The following is an 11,819-nucleotide window of genomic DNA, read 5'->3' as shown; positions in this document are numbered from 1 at the left end:
GTCTGGAGAATGGGCAGGCAATGGAAGCGGGCAATAAACCCTCTTTGGGGTTTATTATTATTTTTATTGAGTTAATAAAAAGGTAAAGGTTCCCCCGCACACGCGTGCTAGTCGTTTCCGACTCTAGGGGCCAGTGCTCATCTCCGTTTCAAAGCCGAAGAGCCGGCGCTTGTCCGAGGACGACTCCGTGGTCATGTGGCTGGCATGACTAGACGCCAAAGGCGCACGGAACGCTGTTACCTTCCCACCGTAGTGGTCCCTATTTTTCTACTTGCATTTTGACGTGCTTTCGAACTGTTAGGTTGGCAGAAGCTGGGACGCGTAACAGGCGCTCACTCTGTTACGCGGCACTCGGGATTTGACCCGCCAAACTGCCGACCTTCTGATCGACAAGCTCAGCGTCCTAACCCACTGAGCTACCGCGTCCCTTGAGAATGAGTTAATAGACCATCTCAAATACTTCTGGGTTACCATGAGGTGGAAGACCAACACTGCCAAAGTCTCCCTCATTCTTGCTGTTCACATACACGCGTGTAACTCAACACGTGTCAGGGCGGTTGTGTAAAACTGCCTAGGAGTGTGTGGGGGTGGGGGTTTGTGTAATGCTTGCATTTTGTGGATGGGGCTTTCCTTGTTTGTGCAGACTGGTTGCTGGCATCCCAAAGCCCGGCACCGGTTGACGAACCTGGGGTTGGGGATCCCTGGCCTAGTATATCAAATCATGTAGTAGGGCTGTATTGCTATTATCCATTGCATCTTTCCTATTGCTTATTCCTTTAGCATCTTGTGACTATCACTTTGCTGTTTGTATGTTATGATTTGTGTTGATTGCATATTTAGTATCTTAGGACCTATCAAGGAATGTTCTACATTATAATTTATGATAATTATATTTTTATGGTTATGATCATGATTTATCACTTGTTCCATTATTGATTTACAAATAAATGAATATTCTGACATTCTAATATTCTGATTTGGGCCATACACCAAATCAACAGCTTACAGATTTAGAAGATGTCTCTTAATTCCCCTCCCCCTTCCCCCCTATGAGAAAAACAAGTTAGGGAGTACTACAAGCAGAAGGTTGAAAAACACTGGGTTAACTCATAAAATTAAGTCACAAAAGCTGAAACAATGCTTACTGGTAAGATAGAAAATGTAATGATGCTTATTCCTGGCTTTGTTTACAGCCACACCCGAATCCTAAATGCTGTTTTTCACACAGAATACTCCTCGATTTACGACCATTTGCTTAGCGGCCATTCAAACTTAAAACAGCCCTGGAAAAATGGACTTCAAAGTAGCTGGCAGCCAACAACCGCATTTGAGGCCAAAATTTCCATTGTTAAGCCACACAGTTAAGTGAGCTTTGACCCGTTTTATGGCTTTTCTTGCCACCGTTGTTAAGTGAATCCCTGCAGTTGTTAAGGTAGTCACATGGTTGTTGAGTGAATCTGGTTTCCCCGTTGACTTTGCTTTTCAGAAGGTCACAAAAGGGGACGACATGACCAGAGGATGCTGCAACTGTCATAAGTATGAACCAGTTGCCAAGCATCTGAATTTTGATGACGTGACTGTAGGGATGCTGCAAAGGTCGTAAGTGTGAAACACGGTCATAAGTCACTTTTTTTCAGGGCCGTTGTAACTTTGAATCGTCACTAAAAGAATGGTTGCAAGTCAAAGACTACCTGTAATGACTCCGCCTCACACTTACAACCGTTGCAGCATCCCCATGGTTACATGATCAAAATTCTGTCGTTTGGCATCTGGCATTACTTATGACTGTTGCAGCATCCGAGGGTCATGTGATCCGCCATTTGTGACCTTCCCAGCCGGCTTCCGAGAAGCGAAATCGGTGGGGGAAGCCAGATTCATTTAACCTCATGATTCACTTAAAAACTGTGGCAAAGCATCGTGCGCAACTCAGTTAGTGATTGCCTTGCTTTGGAAATGAAATTTTGGTCCCAATAAGTGGTCTTAAGTCAAGGACTGCCTGTATTCAGCTATCATTCTCCCCACCCACCCCAAAATCTGGCAAAAGGCAGGACAGAATAGTGGGGAAAATAATGATTTTGGATGATTGAAGTCATAGTTAATATTAACCCAGATTCAAAAGAATAGTGCCTGTACAGTAGTATTTTCTCTGAGGTTTAAAATTCTTTACCATTTTTGCAGTTTGCAAATGACAATCAAGTGATCCCAGGACACGGCAATTGTTGCAAATAATGCACCCGGATTTTGCTCATATGACTATGGGGATGCTGCAATGGTTGTAAGTATGAGGTCCTGTCATAATTCACTTTTTTCAATGCCTTTGCAACTTTGAATGGTCGCTAAATAAATGGTCGTAAGCTGAGCACTACCTGTAATATTTTCCTGATTCAAAAAAAATATGCGATGGAAATGAAGAATCTAAGTCAATTGTTTCTTCAACTTGGCAACTGTGGTGGCTGGGGAATTCTGGGAGTTGAAGTCCATATCATTTAAAGTTGTCAATTTGGAGAAATACTGGGTTAAAGTGTCAAGGAATCTCATGGGAAGAACCACATTGATTGTTATAACCCAGGGGTCTTCAAACTTGGCCCTTTTATGACTTGTGGACTTCAACTCCCAGAATTCCTCAGCCAGTGTGCCTGGCTGAGGAATTCTGGGAGTTGAAGTCCACAAGTCATAAAAGGGCCAAGTTTGAAGACCCCTGTTATAACCAGTGCTTTTTTTGTAAAAAAAAAAAAAAGGTGCCGGAACTCACACACATCATACAACCCACCTTGCCTACCCTACAAGGTTCCATCCAAAAAAAGGTGGCGGAACTCCATTTTGGACATTCTATGATGAAAAAAAAGCCCTGGTTATAACAGACAATGTCAACAAATAGAGACTTAAGATAATAAATCTAGAATCAGCCAACTTGGGGAAAACTTGCAGGAGTTTAATTCTTTCCTTTGATTGTTAGGTTTTGTTTCTCTGGAAAGAAGAGAAGGGGGGATGAGAGAGGAAGAATCAGACAAAGCTACAATAATATGAATGTCAGAGAATAAATAATAAGGGCCTAAAATGTCAAAGTTTTCCATCAATGTCAAACTAGGCACAATCATGAAGGATTCTTCCTTTCAAAGCCACTTTCAGAATTGTGAAAAGAAGCATCTAAAGAGAATAAATTTCAAGGCAAGTCATATTCAGCAGAAGATCACACTATTTATTGGCAGGTTGAGGCCACCATTTAGGAATGGATGCCGTGACTGTCACTTGCGAATCGTCGGCAAGTTTGAGCCGCAGTGGGCCCTTTGTGGTCGCCAAACGCAGCAAGGCGATTCCAAATTCATTCTCACCCGCACGGAATTTTCCAGCTGACTTCCCCGACTCGGTCACAATTTCAGTACCTTCAGTAAGGCTCTCAAAAGGCATCAGCGGCCAGAGCTGTATGGGCAGGAGACGTTTCCGGATGACGCCCATGTGGTGAGTCCTGGCCGTCAATTCCTGACCAATATAACAGCCTTTAGTGAAGCTTACACCATTCAGATAAACCAGGTTGGATTCCAAGGGCAAAGCGGTTCCATATGGGATATCTTTCATGCCTTCAGGGATACCTGGAAGAAAACAAATCGGTCTGATTGAATTTTTGGACTATTGTAATTCGGCAGGACAGCCAATTCTGTAGAAAGGGTTTCATTGGAAGTGAACACTATGCTAGGAAATCTTTGCACTGACATAACAGTTCAAGTATTCCTTGACTTACAACTTGTTTAGTGACAGTTCAAAGTTGCAGCAGCACTGAAAAAAGTGACATAACCATTTTTCACACTCACCAACTTTGCAGCATCCTCACGGTCACATGATCAAAATTCAGACGCTTGGCAACTGACACATATTTATGACAGCTGCACATCCCGGGGTCACATGATCCCCTTTTGTGATCCCCTTTCTAACAAGCCAAGCCAAAGGAGAAGCCAGATTCACTTAACAACCTTGTGACTAACTTAACAACCACAGTGATTCATTTAACAACTGTGGCAAGAAAGATGGTTAAAGCCGAGTAAAATTCGCTTAACAACTGTCTAACTTAGCAACAGAGATTTTGGACTCAATTGTGGTCATAAAGTCAAGGAGTAACCTGTATGTGAGGAAGACCTTGGGAGGCAGGAGGAAGAGCCACAAATGAGGCAGGGGTCAGATAAAATGCTGCTGAGCTCGCAGAAGGCAAAGGGGCATACCAAACAGCTCAGAAGGGACCCTCTCAAGTTTGTGGGGAGGGACGAAGGAGAAACATACTTTGAGACTTACAAGTTTTGATTAATGGAACCTTACAATAATATTAGAGTTAGAAATTCTGTTTCTAGTGCTTCTTCTACTGATCAACTGATTGGATTCAATGGATCCATTCAGCATACAGTATTTCTACAGAGAAAATGTTAGGGCATCTAGGCGCCATCTAGCATTGCAGCATAAAACCAGGAGATGGAGAGTTATAGACCTGCCTTAGGCACAAAAGCCAGCTGGGTGACTTTGAGCCAATCACTGCGACACTGGAAGTTCTAATCCCGCCTTAGGTATGGAAGCCAGCTGGGTGACTTTGGGATAATCACCAGGAGATGATGAGTTCTAGCTCTGCCTTAGGTATGAAAGCCGGCTATGTGATTTGGAGCCAATTGCCAGGAGACGGTGAGTTCCAGTCCTGCCTTAAGTATGAAAGCTTGCTAGGTGACCTTCAGCCAATCATCAGGAGACGGTCAGTTCTAGCCCAGCCTTAGGAATGAAAGCTGACAGGGTGGCTTTGGGCCAATCACCAGCCGATGGGGAGTTCTAGTCTCACCTTAGGCATGAAAGCTGGGTGACTTGGTACCGGTCATTCTTTCTCAGCCCAGCCCACCTCACCAGGTTGTTATTGTGGGGAAAGTAGGAGAAACTTGTGAATCTAAGGTTTCTCAACACTAATCTTGGGTTTGGGACTCTGACAATCTGACAAAATTTCTCTTAAGGCAATGTTTCTCAACCTCAGCAGTTTTAATATGTAGCCAGCAGCCTCCTTTTTTTCAGATGGAGATATATACAAAACACAAAATTCAAAAACTTTAAAATCCTAAAAACAGACATTCCACAGCAGTGTCTGGTTTTTAAGAAGAGACCGGACATTCACGTGTCTGAAATGGCATGGGGTCCCCTGCTTCAGCAGGGGGTTGGACTAGAAGACCTCCAAGGTCCCTTCCAGCTCTATCATTCCAAGTTCCATGTTGCACTTCCCCAATTCCACTCCCGAACCCATCACCACCCACTTTCCACACTGCCTTTCGGCTTCTTGCGACGACTCTTAAGGGCACTTTTACCTTGTTGATACCTATGCCGATGGTAATCCTTTAGCTCTCCAAGCTGGCATCCGGGGAAGATCTCCAGAGGGTTTACGTCTTTGCGGATGACCAGCCTCCAACCCATAATCTTCACTCTGGGATCTGCAGTCAGAACCACAGCTTGATCAGCCTTTTGCTTAGGAGAAGCCTCCGACGGTTCCTTCGGAATGACAGCCCACAAAGAGAGTTCAGGACAGGGCGAGAGGTCTAATTTCCTGCGGATCTTATAGAGCTTCAGATGTTTTCGCAAGGAGTCCAGGAGACCTGCATCACACTCCAACAAGACATGCGGTTCTTCCTGCTTGCTTTCATGGAGTCTGAAAACAGATCCAAAAGGAGCAAAGGAATTTGACAAGTCTTCCGTGTGGAACTCTGGTTTTATTTCCCTTCCTCTAATACAGCAGTGGGTCTCTAAACTCAAGCCACTTTAAAACTTCAGCTCCCAGTTTGGCCTGTGTTAGCGTGGTATCTGTGCCAGGGAGAGGAGCCTACGTTTTGAGAAAGAGTCTCCAAACTTGGCAACTTTTTAAGACTTGTGGACTTCAACGCCCAGAATTCCCCAGCTCTCTAAGGAATTCTGGGAGTTGAAGTCTGCAAGTCTTATAAGCTGCCAAGTTTGGAGACTTATGTTCCAGCTTCCTGGTACGGATATCGCATTGCCCCTTATACCCCAAAGGACAGAGAATTCTGGGTATGGGCCATTGTGAGAGGATGGCCGAATTTACATCTCCTGCCCCTAGAGGTGAGAGCTCTATGGGGCAGGCCATACCCAGTGGGGTTGCTCCAGACTTCCATCCCCCCCCCCCGAGAATTGGCTCTGTAACCGTAGTGAGAGGACGGTGGTAGGCCTGCCCGGGGGGCTTATCCAGCTGAGTGGCAGCGACTGGACGGAGGCCTGGGACTCCCTCTCCGAATAGATCCTCCTCATGGACTATCATCTATGGACTGCCTACGATTCGGACTGCTATTTATGCCTTCCTTTAAATATTCGTCCACGGACTTATGCGCCCTCAGGGGTGCTCCCCCCTCCTGGGTGCGACCCGCCTTGCCAGCCGATTATAACCTCGAGGAAGGGCCCATTTATTGGGACCCTGAGAGTTGGCTGGGCACGGGTAGGGGCCTTCGTCGTAGACCTAATAAGAGGCCCCTGATTATTTTTCTTTCAAAATTTTTTAGGGGGTTAGGGAAGCGGGAGGGTTCTTTTGGTTGTTTGGATAAGGGGGGCTATCCAACTACCGCTGTTCTGGCTAGGGCCGATGGAGATCGCTGGGGGGAGGAGCGGGGGTCGGTCACCTCCGGGGCTCCAGGGCTGGTCGTGGGGCTACCTATTCCCACGACATCAGGGAATGGCAGCAGATGGAGGAGCAGAGGGCCGTATCGATCTCAGGGAAGGCCTCTCCGCTACTTACAAGCGGTGAGGCACTCCGACCCTCTGGCTCTACCCCAAGGTCCCGGGAGTGAGGGTGTGCAGCCCCCTGAGCTCCGGCTGGTGTATTTGAACGCCAGGTCCGTCGCTAATAAGGCTCCTCTCGTTCGTGATCTGGTCGAGGGTGAGCAGGCGGACCTGGCGTGCATCACGGAGACTTGGTTGGGCCCAGAGGGCGGGATTCCTCTGGTTGATCTTTGCCCACCAGGTTTCCGGGTGCTGCACCGGCCTCGGGCTCAGGGTAGGGGTGGGGGTGTGGCTGTTGTTATGAGGGAGACCTTGTGTCCGCGGGAGGCCACTGTTCCTCAGATAGTCGGGTGTGAGTCTCTCTTTTTGAGATGCGGCCCTGGTGCGCAGTTGGGCTTGCTGCTGGTGTACCTTTCGCCTAGTCATGCAGCAGCAGCCCTGCCTGAGCTGCTCGATGTCCTCTCTGCGCTGGTGGTTGAGTTCCCGAAACTTATAGTTTTGGGGGATTTCAACCTACCATCGCTGGGAGGATCATCTGAGTTGGCCCGGGAGTTCATGGCTTCCATGACGGCCATGGACCTGACGCAGGTAATTTCGGGACCGACTCATGAGGGAGGCCACACCCTTGACCTAGTTTTTTTATCTGGACAGTGGTTAGATGATCTTGGTGGGGGCTCTCCAATTATTATGCCCCTGTCATGGACCGATCATCATCTCCTGCGACTGGTCTTCCGTTTTGCCACCCCCCGCCGTGGGTGTTTGGAACCAATTAAATGGTACCGCCCCAGACGCTTAATGGATCCCCAGAGGTTCCAGACAGCTCTGGGGTCCCCACCTGCCTCCCTTGCTCACAGCTCGGCAGATGCCTTAGTGGAAGCCTGGGAAAGGACGGCCACTGAGGCTCTTGATCGAGTTGTACCCCTGCAGCCCCTGACCCGGTGCAGATCCCGTCGAGCTCCATGGTTCTCTGCGGAGCTTCGGGAGATGAAGCGTCGGAGACGGGGCCTAGAGAGCGGTTGGAGGTCCAGCCGATCCGAATCCGACCGATTGCGACTAAGAGCCTACATTAGGTCTTATCTCGCTGCGATAAGGGAGGCGAGGTCTAACCACTTCGCCACCCTTATCGCGTCCGCAGATAATCGCCCAGCCGCCCTGTTTAGGGTGACTCGCTCCCTCCTAAATCAGGAGGTGAGGGAGGATCCCTTGCAGGGCCGTGCCGAGGAGTTTAACCAACATCTGTCGGACAAAATCGCTCGGATTCGGACCGGTCTGGACTCTGACTGGGCAGAGTCTGACGATCAGGACACGGGTGGTCTTGTCGATATCATCTGGGAGGAGTTTGATTCTGTGACTCCGGAGGAAGTGGACAGGATCATGGGGAGGCTGAGCACCACCACATGTTTATTGGACCCGTGCCCTTCCTGGCTGGTTTATGCAGCCCGGGAGAGGACACGCAGCTGGTTCCAGGCAGTTATATCGGCTTCTTTGAGTGAGGGTATCTTCCCCGCCGTCTTGAAGGAGGCGGTGGTGAGGCCTCTCCTCAAGAAGCCTGCCCTGGACCCTGCTGTATTGAATAACTTTCGTCCTGTCTCCAACCTTCGCTTTCTTGCGAAGGTTGTTGAGAGTGTGGTGGCGCATCAGCTCCCTCTGGTCCTGGATGAAGCGGATTATCTAGACCCGTACCAATCGGGTTTCAGGCCCGGGCACAGCACGGAGACGGCATTGGTCGCGCTGGTGAATGATCTCTGGAGGGCTCGGGACAGGGGGCATTCCTCTGTCCTAGTCCTATTAGACCTCTCGGCGGCTTTCGATACCATCGACCATGGTATCTTGCTGCGGCGTCTCAGGGGATTGGGAGTGGGAGGCACAGTTTTACGGTGGTTCTCCTCCTATCTCTTGGGACGTTCGCAGTCGGTGTTGGCAGGGGGGCAGAGGTCGACCGCGAGGTCTCTCATTTGTGGAGTTCCTCAGGGGTCGGTCCTCTCGCCTCTCCTGTTCAACATCTATATGAAGCCGCTGGGTGAGATCATTCGTGGCTTTGGAGTTGGGTATCATCAGTACGCTGATGATACCCAACTTTTCTTTTCGACCCCAAACCACCCCAGTGATGCCCTCGACGTGATGTCCCGTTGCCTGGAGGCGGTTCGGGTCTGGATGGGGAGGAACAGACTCCAGCTCAACCCCGACAAGACTGAGTGGCTTTGCATATCTTCATCCCGGGTTTATTCGGACATTCCACCTCTAACTATGGGGGGTGAATTATTACCCCCCGTAGATAGGGCTCGCAACTTGGGGGTCCTCCTAGATTCACGGCTCACCTTGGAAGATCATATAGGAGCCGTGACTAGGGGGGCCTTTGCACAGGTTCGCCTGGTGCGTCAGTTGCGGCCCTATCTTAGCCGGGATGATCTGTGCACGGTCACTCATGCGCTCGTGTCCTCTCGTCTGGACTACTGCAACGCTCTCTACATGGGGCTGCCCTTGAGGACCACTCGGAAGCTCCAACTGGTACAGAATGCAGCCGCGAGAGTGGTGTTGGGAGTCTCCCGATACTCCCACGTTACACCTCTGCTCCGTGAGCTGCATTGGTTGCCAGTTGTCTTCCGGGTGAGATTCAAGGTACTGGTAACGGTATTCAAAGCACTCCATGGCATGGGGCCGGAGTACCTCAGGGAACATCTGCTGCCGGCATCAAGCTCCCTGCGCCCTGTGCGTTCCCACAGAGAGGGCCTCCTCAGGGTGCCACCGATCAGAGAATGTCGATTGGTGGCCCCCAGGGGGAGATCCTTCTCTGTGGGCGCTCCGGAGCTGTGGAATCAGCTACCGGTAGAGCTCCGGATGGCGCCCGATCTTCGCTCCTTTCGCCGCGATCTCAAGACATTTTTGTTTGTACAAGCCGGCCTAGCCTGAGGGGGAGTGTTGGGGTTGTTTTATTTTTTGTTTTTTAATTTTTCTGGGGGTTTTTAGCGTTGTATCATATTGTTTTTAACTAGGGCAATTGTTTAATCTGTTTTTAATGTTTGTATTGGTTATTTTATTCTGCCCTGTGAACCGCCCTGAGTCCTCAGGGAGAAGGGCGGTATATAAATGTTATTAAATTAAATTAAATTAAATCCCGCTTAACATCCTAGGCTGTTTCCTACAGCAGGACGTGCCAGATTGCATTGTGAAATGTTACTGTGTTTGGGGGTTGTTTGGCACACTCTGACCCTGGTGCTCTGCTTGCAGACATTTCATAACCTATTATGGGATTGGCGAGGAGGACGGGGGGGGAAGAGGAGGAGGAGACGACTGTGGGCTCAGTGGTACTGGCTGAGCTTGGTAGTTGTTCTGTAGACCTTTCAAGACCCAACTAGGTAATATCATCAATGTTTGAAGGGAGTGGGTGTCTAGCGAGGTCCCCTCTGGGTGGCTTGCAGCAAAATAAAGGACAAAAAGAGGGTACAAAACAATAAGCGAGAAAGAGGAAGTGAATCCACGAAAGTCATCTCTTTTTTTTTCCCTTTTCATCGGCATTGACGGTCACACAGAATGGACTTGCAACATGGGTTTTGTAATTCTTTTGCACTGGAGAAGGGTGAGGGGTGACATGATAGCGGTGTTCCAATAAGCAGTGTTCCCTCATAAGCAGGCATATACATAGAATGAAGGCTACTGCTAAGCTTGTAAGCCAACCTGAGTCTTCGGAGAAGGGCGGGATATAAATGTAGTAATAATTAAAAAAAAATCTCAGGGGCTGCCCCAAAGAAGAGGGAGTCAAGCTATTCTCCAAAGCGCCTGAAGGCAGAACAAGAAGCAACGGATGGAAACTCATCAAGGAGAGAAGCAACCTAGAACTAAGGAGAAACTTCCTGACAGTGAGAACAATTGACCAGTGGAACGACTTGCCACCAGAAGCTGTGAATGCTCCAACACTGGAGGTTTTTAAGAAGAGACTGTACAGCCGTTTGTCTGAAATGGTATAGGGTTTCCTGCCTGAGCAGGGGGTTGGACTAGATGACCTCCAAGGTCCCTTCCAACTTTATTATTATTATTATTATTATTATTATTATTATTATTATTATTATTATTATTATTATCATCATCATCATCTCAACTGGGTTCGCTTGTTTTTATTTGCCTCGAGAAAAAAAGAAAACTAAAATACAAGAAAAACCCGTTTCAGTCATTGCAGCAGCACTACAAAGACCATACTGCAAGTGTTGCAAAGCCCTCGGCATCCGGCTATCCAGAGCTCCGAAACAAGCCCTGTTCGCGCGCGGAAGAGGGCACTACAACTCCCATCGTTCCCTGCCACCGATGGCGGTGGATGACGAACGCTTGCGGGGTCCGGCTCGCCCAGCTGAGTGCACCGTACCCACCTGTACGCGATGACGTCATAGAGGCACCTCCCCTGGACGTTGAGGGCGTGTGCGTAAAGCGCGCGCGGCGCGGCTCCGCCCACCTCGGCGAAAGGGGTCACGTCATTGGTGAGGAGTCCTTGGAGGAAAGGGATTGTCTCCGGGCCTTGCAAGCGGAGGAGCCCGCGGTGGCTCAACGGGAAGCAAACGGCGGCCGCTCTTACGTCGCCGCCGCCGCCCGAGTGCAAATTTCGCGGGAGGCCCCGGCGCAGCGCCGCGCTCGCCCTTACCAGCATGGCGGCCTGGCGAAGAGCGATCAAGGAACTGGAAAAGACCTCGGCGCCGCCATCTTGTGTACGGTCGAGGGTGGAGAGAGAGGGCGTGAAGCGGCTTGGGTCAAGTGCGCAAGCGCAGAAAACCTTTAGCTTTTGGCCCACTGGCTTAAGGAGGCGGGGCCGAGCTCCTCAGGTGGCGCTTCATTGGCTGGCCCTTCCGACCCCTGCAACCACGTGCCGAATGCGGAAGCGACTTTGGGCCTTTTATTGTATTCTGCTTTTTCTTATTCCAAAGATCTCTATGGGTTTGTTTAACGTACGGCACGTCATACATGGACTAATATATTAACATTTCATCTGATTAATAAAATATTCTAAAATATAAACGTCAGAAAGATTATGTTCACATACCAGTGTCTAGGCCAGGGGTAGGCAACCTTGGTTCTTTTATGACTTGTGGACTTCA

The 11,819-nt window shown here is 49.1% G+C and overlaps 1 protein-coding gene across 1 annotated transcript; it reads right to left on the bottom strand.

Annotated features, from left to right (window-relative positions):
* Nucleotides 1-3,178: 3,178 nt before the first annotated feature.
* Nucleotides 3,179-11,586, bottom strand: IBA57 (iron-sulfur cluster assembly factor IBA57). Its single transcript, XM_083376466.1, has 3 exons — nucleotides 11,100-11,586; nucleotides 5,325-5,662; nucleotides 3,179-3,590 (listed from the first exon to the last, which is right to left on the bottom strand). Exons 1-3 carry the CDS (start codon nucleotides 11,372-11,374, stop codon nucleotides 3,196-3,198), a joined length of 1,008 nt encoding a protein of 335 aa, XP_083232592.1. The 5' UTR covers nucleotides 11,375-11,586; the 3' UTR covers nucleotides 3,179-3,195.
* Between the last annotated feature and the right edge of the window lie 233 nt (nucleotides 11,587-11,819).

The sequence above is a fragment of the Vipera ursinii genome (genome assembly GCF_947247035.1).
Source record: "Vipera ursinii genome assembly, chromosome: Z".
Classification (NCBI taxonomy): Eukaryota; Metazoa; Chordata; class Lepidosauria; order Squamata; family Viperidae; genus Vipera; species Vipera ursinii.
The sequence above is the reverse complement of the archived record's forward strand: the minus strand, read 5'-3'. Positions and strand labels throughout refer to the sequence as shown.